Genomic DNA, 20,992 nt, shown 5'->3' on the forward strand with positions numbered 1-20,992 from the left:
CACGGAGACAAGCCACGACCCCTTTCAGGCGCGAGTAACATTCGGTCATTGTTGGTCTTTGCTGTTTTAATGGGTTTGTCCGGATTTTCCAAAGACACCGATAACGCAAACAAACCAAACAATCGAGCCAACGATAGACCAGCACCTCCTGTGTTCTGCGAGGTGTGTTGACGGTATTTGTCATTTGAGCATGGTGGCTTTGAAGAGAGCATGGATGGATATAGTGGCTTTATTACCCCGCCGAAAGGGCTAAATATAGTGTACACTTAAACTGATATTGATTTTGTGAGGGGTCTAAAACACGTTGCGCTGTTGTCCCCGTCCACAGCAGTGCATTGCTTTGTACCCCAAATAATCCCCCTTTAAAGTTGACCGGACCCGCCAACAGCTTCAGTGTGAGAAGAGGAAAGACTGAGCATCCTTTCTCTCAGATTATTGTACAGTTCCTCTGATTGACCTACATCTACACACTTAAACATCTCACTTTGCCGCAGCTGAGTGAGAATAATAACCAGCACTAACTGGCGATAACATACAGGAACAGAAACAGAAACAGTTTAATCCAGCTGTAAGAGGCCAGATGGGCGCTGTGTATCCATCTGTCTTTACACATCCCCAACAGCACACACCTCTTCATCACTCCTCTGCAGTACCTTTATTCATCTGGTCACTGCACATTATTTTTACTCCCCACCTTCTGCCGTTCTTTCCATCATGTCTAACACCCCACAAATCTCACAATCGTTTGTGGTCACCAGTCATTTGTCCATTTTGTCTCCAGGAAGTCCGGCACAATGAAGGGTCTTTGGAGGTCTCGATAGTATTACTATAAAGATGAGGATCGGGTCTATGCAATAGCTGCTCAATGCTCCTGGAGCACCAGGACACTCGGGAGTAGCTCAGCAGAGGTTAATGTTGGGGGGAAACTCCCTGTCATGGCTCCATTGTCTGCGGCGCTGTTACCCGCTTTCCTGTGGGCGCCTCCTGAAAATTGCTTTTTGATAAAAAATAGTGCTCAGCCGCAGACTTGGCCCACTTTATTAGCCGTGTGCTCTGGAAAAGCCTCCTGGGTAGAGGGATGGCAGTGGGAGGGATGTGTGGAGGGCGGAGGCGGGTTGCAGGGTTGTGGGGCTGGGGAATCGGCGCGCACACACACACATACGGCAGGGGTGGGGAAATGAACCTGAACACGCACGCACACACACACACACACACACACACACACACACTCTCTCCCCTGTGCAATTTAGCCACCCTGCACATCCCCACAAACACACATGTGCAGCCAGGTATAAACAATCTGACAGAGGCAGGCAGACATAATTGGGCCGGACTCCAATACCCGGGACCAGCTCTGGCCACACTTCACCAAGTTAACAGAGGAAAGTTGGCCAAAGTAAAACTTAACTCTGCCGGATGACATTGTGGATGTGTGCTGAGAGGATAAACAAACACACCTCCACTTACTGAGACGCATTGGTGGGGTGGAAGGGAGGCAGAAAACAAACAGCCCTTTTTTCTCTTGTCAATTCATGGGGAGAGACAAACACAGCCTCGGTGATATGTATCCAAAGCATGTTGGGATGTCTAAGGAAGCCATATGTTCCATATTTAACACTGTTGTTAATTAAGAGATGTTCAAAATGAGCTTCAGAATTAGCTTTTTATTCCCAGATCACCATCAATACACGCAAGCAAAACGCAATACTTCACGTTTCTATATTGTAGGTTCAACTTTAAATGACTAGATCAGTGGTTCTCAAATGGGGGCACGTGTACCCCTGGAGGTGCGTGAAGGCACCCCAGGGGTTATATGTTAAAGTGCTTTGTCATGTGCTAGTAAATGGATGTCGTTTTGGGGCCCTTGCTAAAAACCACTGACGCTGTTGTTCTTTGGAGGACTGTCTCCCACTGTCTACAAGTTTGCTGACCTTTGAGCAACAGATTCTTAAAGTTCACTAATAGAGAGCAACAGGATGACGTATTTTTGCCAGCCAAGAGGTTAGCATCGCACTGGTTCCCTCGACAAAACAAAGGATTTTTCCATTGGATTTTAAATTGGAAACTAAACTCTGTGGCAAGCAAACATTTTTTATACTGACACGCTTTGCTCAGCAAGATAGGTAAGAAGCTAGCGAACTACACCACAGCCATATGACTCCATGTCACCATCACAAAGCTAAAGGCGAAAGAGTGTTCGGCGTGATGCCGTTTTGGAGTCCCATTTAGCCAGTTGTTAGCAACCGCCAAGAGTGGTATTTATTAATGTATTTTATATCATAGAACAATATGTTAAAATCTCTTCAGTTATTGTTTTCCACATACCTTTTTTAGGGCATCTAAGCAAAAACCCATAAAAACATTGACTTTGACGGAACCGGAAGTGAGAAAATGCTGACTGATTTCTGGGTTTTACTACTGCATTCTATAGAAAGCTGTCGCTGACCTTTGTGGAAATAGAGAGCTCAGGTTGAGTACGCTGGATTTTGGGGTTTGGGTCGTTATTCATGTTGCACCATGCACTTGCTGAAGCCCCATCTGCTTCTTTAATAGAGGAAAGGTTTATGCAGATAGTTATGAGACAGGAGTTAATGGGCATTTTGAATAAACCTTGTGAACCTATTGTCCCATTAGCAGCAGAACAAATACGCTAGCTAGTAACAAGCCTGTTAGCCCCGACCGCTTTTTGTCCTCTTCAATAAAACTTTTTATGGGAAGGAAATGATGTACAATCCCGAGACAAGAACATGTCAGGTGGGAGTCCACAGTGAGTGCAGAGAAAATAGAAAGAAGCCTGGGATGCTGTTGTGATTGAATAGTGCTAGCATGTCCCAGCTGGTTAAAAGTGGTACCAGTACCAACGACTTCTGCAAGTACCCTCTATATCACCAAGCTTTTTCAAATCAAATACTTCCTCTGCTCAGTTTGTGAGCTCCCCTCCTTTGGGGAGGCACCGGCCGCTAAATAGGGAACACCTCTGCTTACATGAGCAACCTCAGAGAGGAGGGGAAGAGGGGAGGGTGGTGCCAGAGGAACAAGGGGAGCGAGTGATGGGGAAGAGATGAGAAAGCAAGGAAAAAGGGGAACAGGCAAAGGAAGATGTGGGGCATCATGAAGGATGAGGAAGTAAATGAGGTGGAGGAGGGATGATACAGGAGATCGTATCCTCCCTAAAATTCCGCAACGGGGGACGGGGGGGTATACTGCATTATGATCAGTGCTAACAATCCATAAAGACACAGGGTATAAAAGCTTCAAGTACACCCCATTACTGTTCACTTTGATTTCCTATCAGTGAAGTTGTTCTTTATTCACTTCAAGCTGTGCCAATTTGCTGCCGTATTTGACAAAGCCGGTTATCTGAGTTGGACGATCTCTGGTGATGCAGAAGGTTACCGCATTGAGCATCACACTGTGTTCTGTAACAGCGAGCATTTCCTGTCTCTGCGGAGACTGGCAGAGAGAAGGTGTGTGTGTGTGTGTGCGTGTGCGTGTGTGAGGATGGGCCCTTCACGACATTCAGTTCACTGGTTCTCCTGCAGAGTTAGACTAAGAGTAGGTTACGGGACTGAGGACATAGTTGGAGAAGTTAACTTCCCTATTAACAGTATTCCAAAAACCACGTTCTGTGAAGTCAAATGTGTTACTTCTGTGTCCAACATTCACTCTCTTTTAGCTTTTAGCTTTTAGCTGCTACAGTTGGTATATATTCACCCCCCCAAACACACACACCTGACAGGTGGCAAACTGGCAATTAGTCAGTTCCCTCAACAAAGCTTTCAGCAAAGTCTTCTTACAGTATGACCTGAGAGGACCGACTACACCCACACGCACACACACCCACACACACACACCTACACATACCTCCTATTGCCTCCAACTCATCTCCTCTGACCTCCCTCACCCGCCCATTGAATCAGAAACAGCTTGTCTGTTTTTCCCTGAGTCAGCAGAATTGTTTCCTTTCCTTCTGCTCTCCTTCCTTTTTTTCCGTCTTCTGCACTCTGAACGCCCCCCCCCCCGCCACTCCTCCCCCCACACACACACATACCTTCCTCCGCTGCGTGCAGACATACGCAGCCTTGAAGAAGGAGACAGGGAGAAATGTGAAGGAAGGAGGAAGACAGAGAGGATGCCGAGAGAAAGAGGGGGTGAGGAAAAGATACAGATGAAGGAAAGAAGGAGAAGGAGAGATGAAAAATGCAGTGTAGAGGTAAGTACGTTATCTCTGGTTCCCTTTGGAAAATCCCCAAACGCACAGCGAGGGTCTGGCAGTCAAGGTGAGAAGCAGAGGACATCCCCCCTCCTTCTCATGCTTCTTCCCCCTTGTGCACCCGCCTGCACCCTCTCCAGCTGTTCTCATTACAGTGTGTGTTTGCTTTACCCCCTCCACTCATTTGTCTGCGTGTGTGTTCCTGTCAGACGGTTTCTTCATGCATGTGTCTTGTTTATTCTCCCGTTTGTGTGTATATCGTCAACATTCAAGTACATACAGTATGTGTTTTTGGATGTGTTTTTTTTCCCCCTGTGTGTGTGTGTGTGTGTGTGTGTGTGTGTGTGTGTGTGTGTGTGTGTGTGTGTGTGTGTGTTTTCTGGATACAGCACATCAGCCCTGGTCGAGCTCCAGTGCTCCTCAGGGCGTCCCTGTAAATGCCAGAATGTTGGCACAGTCGAGGACCCCTCTCCGTCTGAACTGCTAAAAACTTTGTTCTCCTCTGTGTCGGTCAGCAACTCCATAGACACTCATGAGAGTTCACAAGAGCTCTGGGAGGCCAAGAGGTGGAACTCGGACAGAGGAAAGACCTTTAAAGGTTGCTGTGAGGTCTGTTTGATTCATGACGAGCAGGGAGAACTGTCAGATCATTCAAAAATCACCGCTCCCCGCAAGTAGAATTTGGAACATGCATAGTCTTACTTTTCAAGCACACGGTGTGTATCTCCATGAAACCCTGTGTTTGAGGCCTGAGCTACCACGGTGCATGCTTACCCTGCAGCAATGTTCCCTCTAATTTTTTTCAGCACTGAACAATTTTTTTTTTTTCTGAGCGCACATTTCAGCACTGTGAGCAATTCGCAACCACGCGACCTGCCGAAAATGACCACAAGCCTGCGTTAGCTATAGGGGATTTAAAGAGATGACAGCAAATGCATCAATATGTATACAAGGTTGATATTTATTCAATATCCTTTATAATGGCTGGACTTTGGGAACATTTTAATGATGGTGTTTTACCAGTCAGTTTAGTTGAACTTAAAGGATCTTTGTTGAACTTCAATAAGGGGAGGTTATGACTGGTTCATTAGTTATGACTTATAATGATATATATATTTTCCTAAAGGTAGCCTATATAAACAATTTAATAACTTCATATTCTTCATATTTAAATATGTCTGAAAGTTTCATCCTACCTGTGTCAGTTTGGACTATTTCATCTAGCCACTCATGTTTGAATGTTAGGCAGACCTTTTTCTGGGGCACCTGCTCTGCCTTTCTTTTCGCCATGGTAGCCTATAGCTGCTGGAGCAGGGCCCGCCAAGAAAAAACAGCGCCGGCTCTAGCTCATGTGGCGCTCTGGGCGAGCTTCACTCCTGGCGCCCGGAGGAGGACAGTGGGGGTGGGGGGTGCTAACGGAGGCAGAGCGCTAGCAGAGGTACAGAGAGTGCATGTCGAGAAACGGGACGCTGATTGGCCAAGAACACTCGACACGGCACATCAAAGATCTTATTATTGTGGAGATGGCTCACTCCTATCTCAGAAACACTGGCGCAAAAAATATTTTTAACCCCTGAAAAAAAATATTTTGTGCGGTCAGAAAAATGTGTGCGGTCTGAAAAATCTATTGCGCGGCCACTTCGACTGGCATGCGCGGCCGGGCACGCGCACAGCTTAGAAGGAACACTGCCCTGCAGTTCTTCTGTTTATTCCATGCGAAACCCCTTAAGGTTCAAAGTTGTTTCGTCGCTAAAGAGCCAGATGTTTCCCTCTGTGAGTCGGTGGCAAGCTAAGCATCTTGGCGTAAAAGTTGAGGTCATCCTCAACCTTGGACGAACAAAACGAGTAAACACTCTCATGAATGCATAATAAACAAAACATTTCTGCCAATGGGATTTCATCAAGAATAAGTGACAACCAAAGGCATTTCAAAACGACATTAGCGATTCGAGACATCTGTGCTTTTCTTTGGAAAAATGTTCACAATTTCCTTTTGGAAAACGTGCATTTAATCCAGCAACGTAACTGGTCTTAAAGGCACTTGCATATGAGATACATACCTATGTGTTACATCAAAAATCTCGGAACAATCTCAGCTCTCTATATAATGAGGCACCATTGCCCTAAGGCACAAATGTAAAGAGATAATATTGATGAAAAGCAGAAAAATTGAAGCTCGATTTTTGAAATTCTTCATATCTCTTGTGGACGAACTGTTTTGGTGATTTAAATTGGTTTACCAAAGGTCTTAGGTTCACAAAAGCACAGGAATATATGAATAAAATGGTAGATAAATGTAAATAAAAGTCTAATACCAAATTTTGTATTAGCGTTTTTTTGAGTAGAAGTGTTGTCTGTCACTACTTCCATCAAAATGAGAGAGAGACTGAGATAAAATGGGACTTACTTTTAAGTTAAATTTTTGGGGTAACGTATCACGTGACCTCTTGACATGTATCAAGAGGCTCCGACGTCATTTTTCAAAATAAAACATCTTTCTGACCTTGATAATCAAACAACATTGTTTTCATTCATTCTTTTTGTGCGGCCCGGTACCAAGGGACCACGGACCGGTACGGTGGGGACCACTGATCTACAGCCTTCTGCCCCTCTGTTTATTGGCAGAGTGTTCTCCCATCGTAATACATGATACCTCCCTTTTATTTCCCAGAGTGAAGCATCCTTTGCCTTTGAAAGCTTCCTAAAGGCACTGCTTACAAGTTGCAGTGTCAACCAGAAAAAATGTTACTTCTCAAACTCAATGCTGGTGTTACATTGGACTTGACAGAGTTGCTTTGGATGACAGGGGTTGTTTTTCACTCAAGGGTTGTCGATGTCGCTTTGTGGCTATGTTAGCCACCAGAGAATACAATGCTGCCTCCAAATTTTGATGTCGACAGCTGCTGTGTTTTCTTCCCTAAGTGCTGAGTGATGTTTTTCTACAAAGCATTTGAAAGAGCCCTGCTGATGATAACACAGCAGAGAATGCCAGCGGGGCCACATGTTGTGCATAAATTAATAAATGATAATTACTCCCGCCTTCAGACAATTATTTTTGCACGCTCCTGTGATGCTTTCTCGGCTGTTACTCTTCAATTAAAGTTGTTTTTCTGCTCATTTGCTCAGATAATAATCGCTGTAGCTGGTAAACACGCATCTGTAAGGCTAACTTTGCTCTGTGTGCTTTTAGTGCTGATTCATATCCTTCTGACAAGAGTTGCATCTGCAGGTAAATATGTCATTGTTCACTATGCAGCGACAACAAAACCTCCCACTGTATTTTAATGTTATCCTCAGCCAAAAGCCAGCTTTGCATTGCCTCATATTCATCTCATAGTTGTATGAAGCAATAATGATACACAAAGAACCACTCACAGCTGTAGCATAACGCCATGTTCACTACTATTGACTCTCTGATCTTCTCAATGTATAGCGATAGAATATGCTTGGCATATAATTGCATCATACACGTGATCAGAGCATAGAATCCTGAGGTCTGAGCATAGAACCCTAAGGTCATAGCATAGAACCCTGAGATCAGAGCAAAGAACCTTCAGGTCAGGGAATAGCACTTTGGGATCAGAGCATAGAACTCTGTTGTCAGAGCATAGAACCCTGAGATCAGAATCAGAACCATTTATTTGCTAGGTATGTTACACTTACGAAGAATGTGTCTTGGCGGGTGGTGCATACATTAGACAAACAACAACAATCAACACTGCAATAGAAACATATTCAATTTACAATAAAATATAAAATAAAGTACACAGACAAACAGATAACAGTACTGTAAACAAGTGTACTGTAAGTGTGTAGAGAGCATAGAACCTTGAGTTCAGAGCATATAACCCAGAGGTCAGAGAACCTTGAGGTCAGAGCAGAGCACCCTGAGGTTAGAGCATAGAAACCTGAGATCAGAGAACCCTGAGGTCAGAGCATATAACCTTGAGGTCATAGCATAGCACCCTGTGATCAGAGAATAGAACCTTGAGATCCATTGGGCCATTGTAGCTGTTTTCCTGATTTGTGTCTCCAGCTGATCCTGCCTGAGGTACCAGAAAAAGCAGAAAAAGAAGAAAAAAACGCTGAAGTGCTTTTCGAATGAAAGAAAACAGCTCTCAATTCACGATCAGTCCAATATATTTTTAAAACCTCAGCCATCCCTTATAAATAAATGTTCCCCCGCAGGATACTTTAATGGCAGTTTCTTTTTTATCGGATTGTGAACTGAAGAGACAGGAGGGACGGGACAGAGACAGGCTGAAGATAAGATCTGACAGACCGGTCAGGCGGTTGACTCCAAGTTGTGCCGCAAACGTTATGACGACATGACCCTCATCCCCATGCTGCAAATACATACTTGCTTGTAAGTATGCAAAAAGAGGGAATTTGATACAAAACACAATTCTTCTTTTTAAACTGATATTTGGCTTCTAACAAGATTTAACTCACTGAATTAGAACTTGCATCGCAGAACTTCCATTTCAAAGTGTTACTTGATTAAATCACTGGTTACTGAGTTTGGACTTTTAGTATTTTGACTTGATATCCTCCACAAGCCTGAAGATTAAGAGGCTTTGAATCAGTCTCACAGGAGCCTTTCATGTTGGAGGCAAAAGTATTTTGTTTAAGTTTGGGCAACTTTTGCAACAAAGATGCCCAGATGTTACAGTTTCATTGTGAGCATCACAGGACCTCTAGGACATGTGGACGCCATTTATCAATTATGCTCGCTGTTAGGAAGATGCACACTGCATCTTTTATGAAACATATTCATCTCATAAATGACTACTAACCAATGTCTTAATTTAAAATGTTGGGGAGTTAAAGTTTAAAGTAGAATGGAATGGACTCAAGAAAAGTATTTACCTCACTATTGTACTTAAGAACAGTGCTTTTTGGTTATGTTCTCTGTACAGCATTTCCTACATTCCACCACTGCATGCAAACTATTGAGCTCAGTTTTTACACATGAATAACATTCAAGTATTTCACTTTAGTTATTTAGTTTGTTTGACAATAACAAGAATGCATCGCCATGAATCCTTTCTAAGAGGCGAGGTCCCTCGTTTTCTGCCGTCCCCCGGGAGACCTTGTTTTAGAAAAGATAATGTAGGGTAGTCAACAGGAAGAGACATTGTTTTTTGATCAAGTTTGAATATATAAGTATGATGTTTGCCATTTTAAAGGATAATTTCATTCAAGAATGTCACAAGTTACTTGCTGTTTTATGTGAAACTACTCAGTGAACATCTCTTGTCTTGCACAATGTGCGTCACCACATCTTGCTAGCTAGCTAGCTTAGCTGTTTCCCACGCACAAATGTAATGTTATCTTTCCTGATGTGTTTTATCCAGCGACTACTGGTCTCTTCATCAGCTGCAAAGAATACACTCGACTTTATGTATATTTGGTGAACTTTGGTGGTTAACTTTGTACCACATGGTTTCGTCGTGAAACGTCGTGGAGTTAAGGTTGAGAAAACAGAAACGCTTGGTATGGATGAGAAAAAAAACCTCATGGTGGCTCAGTGATGTAGCGTCACGTAACGCCATATGACAACTTTTGGTTTCACACCGAACACCAACTAAGGATTCAACTTTATTGTCATTGCACATAGTACAAGTACTGTGACAACCAAATGTAGTTTGCATCTATCCAGAGTGCAAAAGAAGCAGTTAAGGTGCAGTGCAATGTGGTGGATAATATGATGAAGACAATATAAACAGTATAGACAGTATAAACAGATATATACATTCTATATATATATACATATATATGGGAGGTGTCTGTTGTTTGATGGTGGGGATGGGGGACTGTCACCCTTCTGTTAAGGGTGTTGACTGCCGAGTGGAATATACTATTTCTGAGCCTGCTGGTCCTGGAACAGAGGTTTCTATAGCGCCTCCTAGAGAGGAGGAGGGCTAAAAGTCCATGGCTGGGGTGAGTGGGATCCCTGACGATGCTGTGCGCTCTCTGCAGGCAGCGCTTGAGGTGGATGGACTCAATGGCAGGGAGTGGAGTATCGGTGATGCGTTGGGCGGTTTTCACCACCCTCTGCAGAGCTTTCCGATCAGAGGCAGAGCAGTTGCCATACCAAACTGTGATGCAGTTAGTTAGGATGCTCTCGATGGTGCAGTGGTAGAAGTTAACCAGGATCAGAGGAGACATGTGGATCTTCTTCAGTCTCCTCAGAAAGAAGAGACGCTGGTGTGCCTTCTTGACCTGGGTTGAGGTGTTGAGGGTCCAAGAGAGGTCCTCTGAGATGTGGACCCCCAGGAACCTGAAGCTGGAGACACGCTCAACTTCTGTTCCATTGATATGAATGGGGGAGTGTGTGCAGCGCTTTGTCTTCCTGTCTTCCTAAAGTCCACAATGAAGTCCACAATAAACCTTTGGCACTGGCCTACAGGAGCCCATTTAGCTTGAACGAGGCCATCCGTTTCCTCCACTTTGCATTTGCTGCAGGCACAACTGCAATAGAAAGCCAGGACTGATCAGGTTTACCTGCTTACATGTGTAACTGCAAACACCATTTACTGAAAGCTGCAAAAAAACAAACACGCAGAAAACACACACGTGTGCTTTGTCGACGGCGGGAAACACATCTGTCCCCTGGAATGAAGCGTAAACCCTCTGGATTAACCTGTAGCCACTTGATCGCAGTTTGTAAATCCTTTTAAGTTCTTCACGCTCGGTTGTGTCGCCGCGCTTCGCGTCCAATCAAAGTCTAATCCCGTTTTTTTTTCTGGACTAATGCCTATTGACTTTTCTCAGAGGTCTTACTTTGAATCAATTCCCCAGCTCAGCGCACCGGAGGCTCAATGGTTAACGGCAGCATGAGAACGGGGCCGAACGATGTCTTTCAGTGTCAGCGGATGGAAATGAGACGATGGTGTGTGTGTGTGTGTGTGTGTTTGTGTGTGTGTGTGTGTGTGTGTGTGTGTGTGTGTGTGTGTGTGTGTGTGTGTGTGTGTGTACTGGAAAATAATCCCGTCTCCTTCCTTACCTCTAATGTCGGCCCCCTCACATTGATATTTTTTTCACCCTGTCCTTTTGTTTCATCTTGTCCCCTCTCTTTCCCTCCATCCCTCTCTTTCTCTGTCCTGTCTGTGGGGGTGAGTAATGAGGGAGGCAACCAGTCCATCCGTCACCGTTGATGTTGCAAGCATGTTTGTGCGTGTGTGTGTCTGTGTGTGTATGCATGTCATCTGGCGCCGGGTGGCCTCCCACTGATGTAAGAGGGATCTGTCATGTCTCTCTGTCACAACAGCAGACACGCATGAGTGGATATACACACCATCACACACACACACACACACACACACACACACACACACACACGCGCACACACACACACACACACACACACACACACACACACACGCACACACACACACACACACACACACACACACACACACACACACAGAAACGATCCTCTTGTCTCCTCTGGAACGCTCTGTGTGTAACAAAGAGATTTTAGTCAATTTAGTGTCAAAAAGGGACTGACCCTGACTTGATCTGATTAGTGTGTATGTCTATGTCCATATTCTTGTTGTTTTTTTCTGGTTTATTTTAGGTATTTTGATGTAAGACTGCTGAGGTCTTGCAACTTCATGGAAAACTGTAGTTTTGTATCATGGCCAAATAAAAGATAGGACATGTAGTGAAATCAGGACCTGAATATCTTTCTGAAGTCAGTTTAAACCAGGGAGTTGTACAAGGCAATGATATGCATATAGTGACGTACTTTATTTCCGCCCCTGGATCCTAAATTGTGGAACGCAACATGAAAGAATGTTTTAGCAAATGCAGCTTGAAATGTAAAAAGAAAACAACAACAAGGAGCACAAATAGAATCCTCGTGTGGATTCGAGGCTGCTCCGCTACTTGAGTGTTCTTCAGCGTGCTACAAGAGGCCCTTTGGGGAAGAGTTGGGCACTATGGAGCGGCAAGGAGAGCATCAACAGCATCAGGACCAGTGACAGGCGTCCCGGGGACTGCCTGTGTGTTTGCAGCAGCCTCTGCTGAGCACCAGAAGGACTGCAGCAGCGATGGTCCCGTCTGGTTTGTCTTTCAGGACGAGGGGAGTGAGAGTTATTGGACTCGGGTGACACTTCGCTCTCACTGTTTTTATTCAGACATCAGTAGATAAAGAGACGTGCGGATGTCTGTCCTTTGCTCAGTTTGCGTTAGAGGGGGATAATTAAGTGTGAAATCCGCCTGAAGTCTGGTCGGAGGTAACGCTCTGCAGACAGATGGGCATCTGTCCCCTGAGTGTCTGCTGTGTGAATGATGGCTCTCTGTAAATGACTGCTTAATAGCGTGTTATCCTATAAAGCAGCATCACTGATGGCACCCTGAGTGTGTGTGTGTTTGTGACTAAGTACTTGTGGCTGGACTGATTTAGTTATAATATATATTCATGTGTGATGGTTAAAAGTTACAATACAGCAGAATTTCTTTTTCAGATATTTATAAATGTCAGATGGAGGAAAAAAATGAAAATGTGTAACGATGAAAGGTTTGGGAAATCATTGGACCATTTTTCTGACAAATAAATGTAGGAAATGAACTCCCCGTGTGTTTGACAGAGGTGGGTGTTCTCGTGCGATCATGCATGCGAGCGTCAGTCGTTCTGTTTCCCTCAGTGGGTGTAGCACCTTGCTAAGCAATACACTGAGTTAAAATACATGCAATATTAAAGGAGATCATGAATGAATGATTCTCTAGAAAGAGAACCCATTTTTGCTCATGTTTGTGGCTTTGCCGCATCACTGGAGGTCACATTTTACGTTCTTTTTTTTATATATAATATATTCATTAATATATGAAGAAATACATTTAGAAATACATTTTGAATAAATTAAAACTAAAGTCATGATCACATAAATAAAAAATAAATCAAAGGGAAAATGAGTACCTGCATATTCTTTTTATTTATTATGCTTAATGGAAAATAAATGTATTTAAGGAGCCATTTATGGATTTAGTTTTTTATTCTGATGTCCTCCATAGAGGTCACAACTTGACAAAAAAGAAGAACAAAATCTCAGAGGATTTTCCCTGATATGACCGTGAAGGTTCATCGATAAAAACACAACATTTGGTCATTTGAATGGAGCTACACAGAGATACAAACACATGTGTTTCAGATATATATCTAAGCTGAAACATGGAACCTATAGGGTTCGTTTTCTCATCCAATATTTAGCTCTTAAATGTAGTAGAAGCATAAAGTAGCATGAACACATTATAACAAAATGTACTTGGGTGAACGTTACTTTCCACAGCCAATGTGACCTTTTTTTTAGCGTGTGAAAAGACACTAAAACCTAACCTTTGCTATATGGGGACTATTCTCAGAGCAGGGAACCGAGCAAATGTCCTCTCAAGGTTTCATCTTTTATCAGAGTCAGACTGCCCGGTACGAGAAATCCAGCCTCCATCTTACCTGTTGATCTCCAACCATAAGGTCATGGATTGGTATTGATGCAGCCTCAACACACACACACACACACACACACACACACACACACACACACACACACACACACACACACACACACACACACACACACACACACACACACTACATATTACTCATATGGCCTGCTTCAGTTTAATTCATGTAATTAATCAATTCATGAACTTGAGCATGTCTTACTGTGTGTGTGGGTTTTAATCCTTTAAAGTCCCTCCAAATACACACACACACACACACACACACACACACACACACACACACACACACACACACACACGCACATGGAGAAGATGAGCTGCCACACACTGCAGTGCCAGCATGGTTAATGATGGCAATCTGATTACACCTTCCAAGAGACTCCAGACCTCTGCGTGCCGCTCGGCGCTGTAAGAGCTGAGTTAATGGGCGGGCGAGGAAATGAATGGCCGCCTAAGTGAATGGATGTGTAATTATGAAATGGCCGATACAGTCAATGTAATTAGCTTGTTTATGTGCGGCACAATGGACGGCGGCAGGCGTTAAGGCCCGGCGCCTGCCGGTGGCAGACAAGCAGAAGGGAGAGGAAGGGAGAGGAAGAGAGACGACGGAGAGAGAGAGAGAGAAAGAGAGAGAGAGAGAGAGAGAGAGGGAGCAAACTTCTTATTCAGGCCTTTTCTGCTCACCCGTCACATCAAGGCTCCAAATCAATCCTGCAAATTGGTTTGTTCCTCAACAAGGTTAACAAATGACGAAGGGAATGAATGAATGAGATAGAGAGGGAATATGTGAACGCCGTAACCAGAGGGAGACAGAGGGTGGAGGGTGGGGTACGTCCCGGTGTTGACGTATTGTCTAATGCAGAGCTAAGCGTGTGTGTGTGTGTGTGTGTGTGTGTGTGTGTATGTGTGTGTGCGTGTGCGTGTGTGTGTCTGTGTGTGTGTGTGTGTGTGTGAGAGGCCTGAAGGCCGACAGTTTAACCACAGAGGGGGTGAAGGATCCGGGTGATTGCTGCTTGTTACAGGTAAACCCGAATCGGCTGAGTTATGGCATCCCCGCTCACAAACCACTTTGGCCATGTGGCAGATGGGCACATTTGGCACATGTTGGGATGAGTTTGTGTGTGCTTTGCACGCTCCTGCCCCGTAACCCCCCCTGTCACGATAAATTGTGGGGCCCATTTTCCTCCCATTTCCCTGCTGAATCCAGCGGAATTGGAGAGTAAATATATAAATAACAGAAGAACAGATAAGGAACACACGGCAGATGTGTTATTCTTCTCCTCTGACCTGATGTGTGTGCCTCTGTCTCCCTGTGTGTGTGTCTGTGTGTCTTTCAGGTACACTTCACGCCGGAGTGTAAGTTTAAGGAGTGCGTGTTCGAGAACTACTACGTCACCTACTCGTCCATCCTGTACAGACAGACCCAGTCTGGTCGGGCGTGGTACATTGGCATCAACCGGGATGGACAGGTCATGAAAGGGAACCGTGTCAAGAAGACGAAGGGGGCCGCGCACTTCCTGCCTAAACTCATTGAAGGTACCGCCGATCAATATGTAGCCCGCACTGCGAGCGCTTACAGAAGGCAGGGACCAGTCAGTGTTATCCTGAGAGATGCTCAGGGCTTTTATTTTGTCACCATCTGCCAAGAACGTACAGGTCAGCATCCGTGCACTCAAGTATTCAGTTATCGTTGTGTTGGTTAAATGGAAGAAGACAAAAAATAGACTTTGGTTTAAGCATCAAAATTGGATCTTGACCTCTAAAATAGTCATGGAAATATTTGGCTGACAACAGCCCCATTTTCCAGAGAATAAATAGGTCAGTTAGTAGACTGAGCTGTGATTTTTTTTATGTCAAAAGGCGTTTTACCTTCATATTATATTTTGGAATAGTACTTTTGGAACGCCCCTTTAATGCCTGTCGGCAAATAACTTAACGGTACTTGGTACTGAGACAGACATGATAAGGATTTTCATATTTTCTTTATATATTATTCCCTATACTAAAAGTTACATGTAGTACAGTATTATGTTATGTGATATTGATCTTAATCATGTTAATCGTGTTAATAATGCACATGTGATGATATTGTGTAAGTAATCCAACGCCCCTGAAAGGGCCAGTGACACGCCTTTAGGGGGATCTATAGGCATTAATGGAATATGATATTAAAGTGTAACTGAACCCCTGATTCACCAGATGTTGTACTGCGATGATGGACTAATTTCCAGAACACAGAAGGAAGAGCCGATGAGAGGACGTGGGCGGTCTTTTATTTCACGATGTAGATTTGTCCCAAATGGTCAACTCTGTCTCAGAATTTGCAATCTGATATTAGGACAGGTTTAAAATAGTAGATGACACCAGGTTTTATGAAGTCAAGAAATGTCAGCATTGACATCCTTCATCACAGTACTTTCATAGAATTTAGCTTTCAGCTTCACTTCACTTCAGTTTGCAGAGTGTGCAGGACATCTTCAATACGTTAGTTTTCTTTTGTGTATAATCATCTGACATTTAAAATTATTGTGTTTTTGTCAGAACAAGACATATGAAGTGCTTCCTCTTCACGGAGTATTTTATGTGGCACCGAATTAAGTCATGAACTCATTTGCAAAAGGGACAAAATGCACACAAAAATGAAGTTAGAGATGCATTTGAACGACAGCATTATTACTATTTTTGTATTATTATTTTCTAATTTACAGAAAACAAAATAAAGCTTTGAACTAAGTTAAAGCTGCAGACGTTTTACCACTTGGGGACGGTGGAACAAGGTGTCAAAATAAAAGTGATACTGACAAATAAACCTTCTTAGCTCTTTCATTATTTTTGATCAATTGTTCATAAAAAGATAATGATCATTGCACCTTCAAAATAAAAGCTTGGGAGTAATCCAGTGTTAGGGTACTGCTTGTTTTCTCCCCCTGTTTCCTTATCTGTTTGAAGCTGACTCACATTTTGAATAAATAAGGTCATGTTCACATTGTCAAAGCCACTATGTGTATGTATGACTTGTATGACCTTGGTGACCTCCATTGGTAATATCAAAAAAGATAAAATGGCTGACAGAAAGTTAGGTCATTACTGCACACCCGAAGACGTGCTGAAAGCAACACTGAATATGCACCAGGGATTGTCTCTTTTTTCGAGAAAAACAAAAAAACAACATAATCCATCGTGGCTTAAAATGTTTCTTTTTATTTATGGACCTAAAAACACATTGAGGCAATGTCCAAACAACAAATTAAAGCAGCAAAGCTCATTTTACTGTATCACCCACACATGTTTCTACCCAGTCTTAACTTGTTGGAGTCCCTTTCCTGTGGCAGGAGGCTGTGGTCCATCAGGACAAGACCTCCCGCCACACAAACAGTTTTTTCCCGTCAGCAGTCGAGCTCATCAATTTTTTAATTTTAACTTAAATTGTTATATTCTGTAGACCCAATTGTAAATATTAATTCATGCTCCCTTTTTATTGCACTGTGTTTTATGTTTATCATTACATGTTTATTGTTAAATGTTAAATGTTCTACACCTTCCGCCAGGACAAATTCCTTGTATGTGTAAACATACTTGGCAATAAATAGTTCTGATTCTGATTCTGACCTACTGCGACCTTCTCCCTCCTCAGTGGCCATGTACCGGGAGCCCTCTCTACACGACGTCGCGGAGCAGAGTCCGCCCAGGAAAACGCCCAAGACCTCCAGTGACTCGCCCGTGCTCAAGAACGGCAAGAAGGACCCTAAATCCAAATCCAAATCCAAATCCAAAACCTCCTCCTCCTAGCGCTCAGAGACACGGGTGGGAGAGGAGGGCTGTAGGACAGGGGGCACTGGGAACCAGCAGACAGCTGAACAGGGTTGTTAGGGCTACCCCCCCAACCCACCACACCTGCAACACTGACCCCACGTGGACTCTGCATACCACAATGCACTGGTGTAAAGTTGGAGAAAAGACAGCCCTCCACCTTCTTACTGTATTAGATTGTGATGATCAAAGCCTGGGATATAAAAGCAATAACTCCATGGAGAGGTGAAAGGTCGCCTTGCATTGTATAGCATGTCACCGCAGCGCGCTCAACCCGGCTGGAAGGAAACACCACGCGCTCCCTCCAGCCGCCATCAGCGGCCTCCTCCTTCCAGACGACCAAATATCGAGAGCAAAGTCTTCCTGGTTTAACCACAACGGGTGCGGCGGTCAAACCGGTCCCACTGGAGCGCAATACTTCACATATTAATTTCCCCACAGGGTTCCATGCTAATGTTAGCCTGACACAGAGCCATGCTAATGCGAGGCTGTTACAGAGACCCTTGCAGACTTTTGTTCTGCAGCCATCTGCTCGGTCCACGTCTTCTGTGCGAGTCAGCGACTTTGTGAGATGGCCTGGATACTTGTCAGCCCTATTTGTGTGCGTCGTGTGCATGTGTGTGTGCGTGTGCGTGTGTGTGTGTGTGTGAGAGTTCCCTTCTTCTTCCATTCACCTTTGGCGCGATTTGATTAGTTTGTGACATGGACTCAATTTTCCACTCGGCGGCACAAGAAAAGCCCTCCCGTTCCTCTCGACTCTGTTAATGGAGTCTGAGGCTGATCAGAATCTTTCGACCCTTAAACGAGGGGCCATGAGCTCCCTCGACACACTGCATAACCACACCCACACACACATTCTATATTACACTGGCATTTACACGCACGCAGAGGTGTGTTTGTGTTTGTGCGCGCTTGATATCCATGAGACAAACGCAGAAAATGATCACACAACTTACAACGATTTGCATTGACACGCATGCAGACGCAGTGGTGTGTGTGTATGTGTGTGTGTGTGTGTGTGTGTGTGTGTGTGTGTGTGTGTGAGTGTGTGTGTGTGTGTGTGTGTGCGTGCAGGTTCGGGGAGATGATGAGGATGTCATCAGTGAGATGGGGTACTGATGGAGCCCGACTCTGTAGCTTGGGATTGCACCGCAATAGCTTTTTTTCACTGTGGCTGACCATGCGTCACACAAACCCCTGAGGCCTGCACATTATCTGTGGAGCCGCTATCGCTTAGGGTGGTATTCTTGTCTCGAGATACAAAAAATTATTATTATTGTATCTAGATTGTGATATCACCTTCTGACGAATGATAAAAAAAGAAATGTTTATATGACATTGCAGATTCACTGCTACACCCGCCACTGCCAGAAACATGCACTGAGTGTACAGATATGTTTTAAAGTCTGTTTACAAGTCACAGGGAGTACACAGCACCACCAAGGCCTGGAACTGAGACCCAAACCTGGGCATCTTTAAGACACCACCTGACTTAGAGGGCTAGTGTGTAAGCTTCCCTCCCCCCCAATTCTTAGTTTCAGATTATTTTACATGAATGAAAACATAGCATATTATATTCCATTCCTACAAACGGAGCCTCCTTAACACTGGACCTTTAAACTAGCTGGTTCTTCCAGGTGGGCACCCAAAGCCTCTATGTTTGCTACATTACTGACTGTCAGACTAATCGCAACACATTGGCTACACTGTAGCTGTCCCAAATCCATACTACCTTCTACTATTAAGCAGGTGGATTGTAATACTTCCTGTTTGTATAAAACTAACTGCAAAAGCAGTATACCAAAAAAATAAGTGTATACTGTATACAATTGGTATAGTAGTGTGGTATTGGGATACACAGAGTTCTCTTGCGTTTTAGCATTGCACTCCTCTAATAAACTTTAGTGTATATGACATGTCATATTGTCTGACTCACAATGGACAGGGAAAGAAAATACATTTTTCTATGAATTCTTCTTCCCTGGCAAAACCTGGCGCCTACATTAACCACAATGCAACCACCTACAGTACAATTGGAGATTCTGATGTGTAATGCTAGTAGCGGCCTATTTACCCTCAAGTCGCTAGCCTCAAGCAGAGATGAGGTAAAAAAAGAAAATTCAAAACAAACGTTTTCAGCCCCAGCACTCATGTGACATCAATTGAGGCATTTTATCAGATCTAAAACAGCTTCCTCTGGAGCTACAAAAAGCTTTACACTATTTATTTTCAAACATATGTACTACTCCCCGAGACCTGTAAGCATACTTTTTTTTTTGTCAAATCGTTGAAGTTCCCAAATAATAAAAAGATATATATGAAAATAACCAAATCCGAACCTGAGCTTTACACCACAGAGTTTCTTGGATCTGGAGGCAGAATAATGAAAATTGTGGATGCACCCGATAAAGAAGATCTAATGAAAGATGCCACAATGCTGCATTCTTCTTTTAATCCATCTCTTGCAAGTCCTCCAACTTTATGAAAGTACAATAGTAAAACACTGGAGTGGCCCTTTAAGTCTTTATTTACACCTGGACTAGTCAACTGAGCCCCTGAAACAACAGCATGCTGACTTGACTCCATGAATCACTCGCTTGCTCAGATTTTTTTTTAAATGTTTTTAAACCATAAATCTCTCCGGGAGACTTTGGTTATGATGCAAAGGAATTTAAGCCTTCTTTACTTGTCATTTCACAAGTCTTACACTATTATGATTTATGCTCGCTGTGACTGCAGATGACCAAAGTCATGTATAAATAATGAATTTGATAGCTGAGACACAAAAGAAGGACGGAGATTCTAAAATAGAGAAAATGGAACGACATATGTGTTGCCTTGTTTGTCTGATAGACTCTCTTGGTAAAGAAACTATTTGAAATATTCCACGATGCTCGATTCGGAGTGGGCTCTGTGTGTGTTTCCATTTGTTCTTTCCATTCAACACAAAAAGCAATCATTTTTTCCCATCAAACTTTCCTGCTACAATATGCCCGGCAGGGTAATTGTTTCTGCCTAATGTTTATGTTTGTGGGAAGCGAGGAAGTCCTGCGTTCTCGGGAGGTAGTGGCGAAGTTAGATGGATGATCAGTGCTCAGAGAGAGAGGGACCAACCAAAGAAACGGAAAAACCCAGAGGGTGAGAGATTTCTTTTTCGGGGGAAATCATTTGTGGTGACGAGCATAAGAAAACAGAGTTTTAAGAGGGAATTATGCTAATGTGGACGGTGTTCCCTGAACACACACACACACACTAACACACACTTCTCATTTAACACATAATCCTCTGCTCCCCTGTAACCTGTGGTTGTAAATAATAATAGCTGATAACCCGTGCAGAATAGAGGCGAGCCGCAAAGCGAATTAATCTTCTACCTGAGAGATGAAGCAAGCTCTACCTCTGTTTCCCCGGGTCGAGGAAGAGGACAGATTAGTTCACAGATGGAGAAGGAAAAGAGAGAGTTTAAAGGGGAAAGTGAGGATGACTGAGAAGAACGATGAT

At 43.7% G+C, this 20,992-nt stretch overlaps 1 protein-coding gene across 1 annotated transcript in view; it reads left to right on the plus strand.

Annotated features, from left to right (window-relative positions):
- The window catches only part of fgf11a (fibroblast growth factor 11a), a gene marked incomplete at both ends in the record, with an annotated part of 73,913 nt that extends 56,443 nt beyond the window's left edge, over positions 1-17,470 (plus strand). The window contains 2 exons of the mRNA XM_079215291.1: positions 15,019-15,217; positions 17,316-17,470. Coding sequence (XP_079071417.1) covers positions 15,019-15,217; positions 17,316-17,470 — 354 coding nt within the window. The remainder of the gene's footprint in view (positions 1-15,018; positions 15,218-17,315) is intronic.
- Positions 17,471-20,992: the final 3,522 nt, after the last annotated feature.

This window comes from Taurulus bubalis, assembly GCF_910589615.1.
Source record: "Taurulus bubalis genome assembly, chromosome: 3".
In the NCBI taxonomy this organism is placed as follows: Eukaryota; Metazoa; Chordata; class Actinopteri; order Perciformes; family Cottidae; genus Taurulus; species Taurulus bubalis.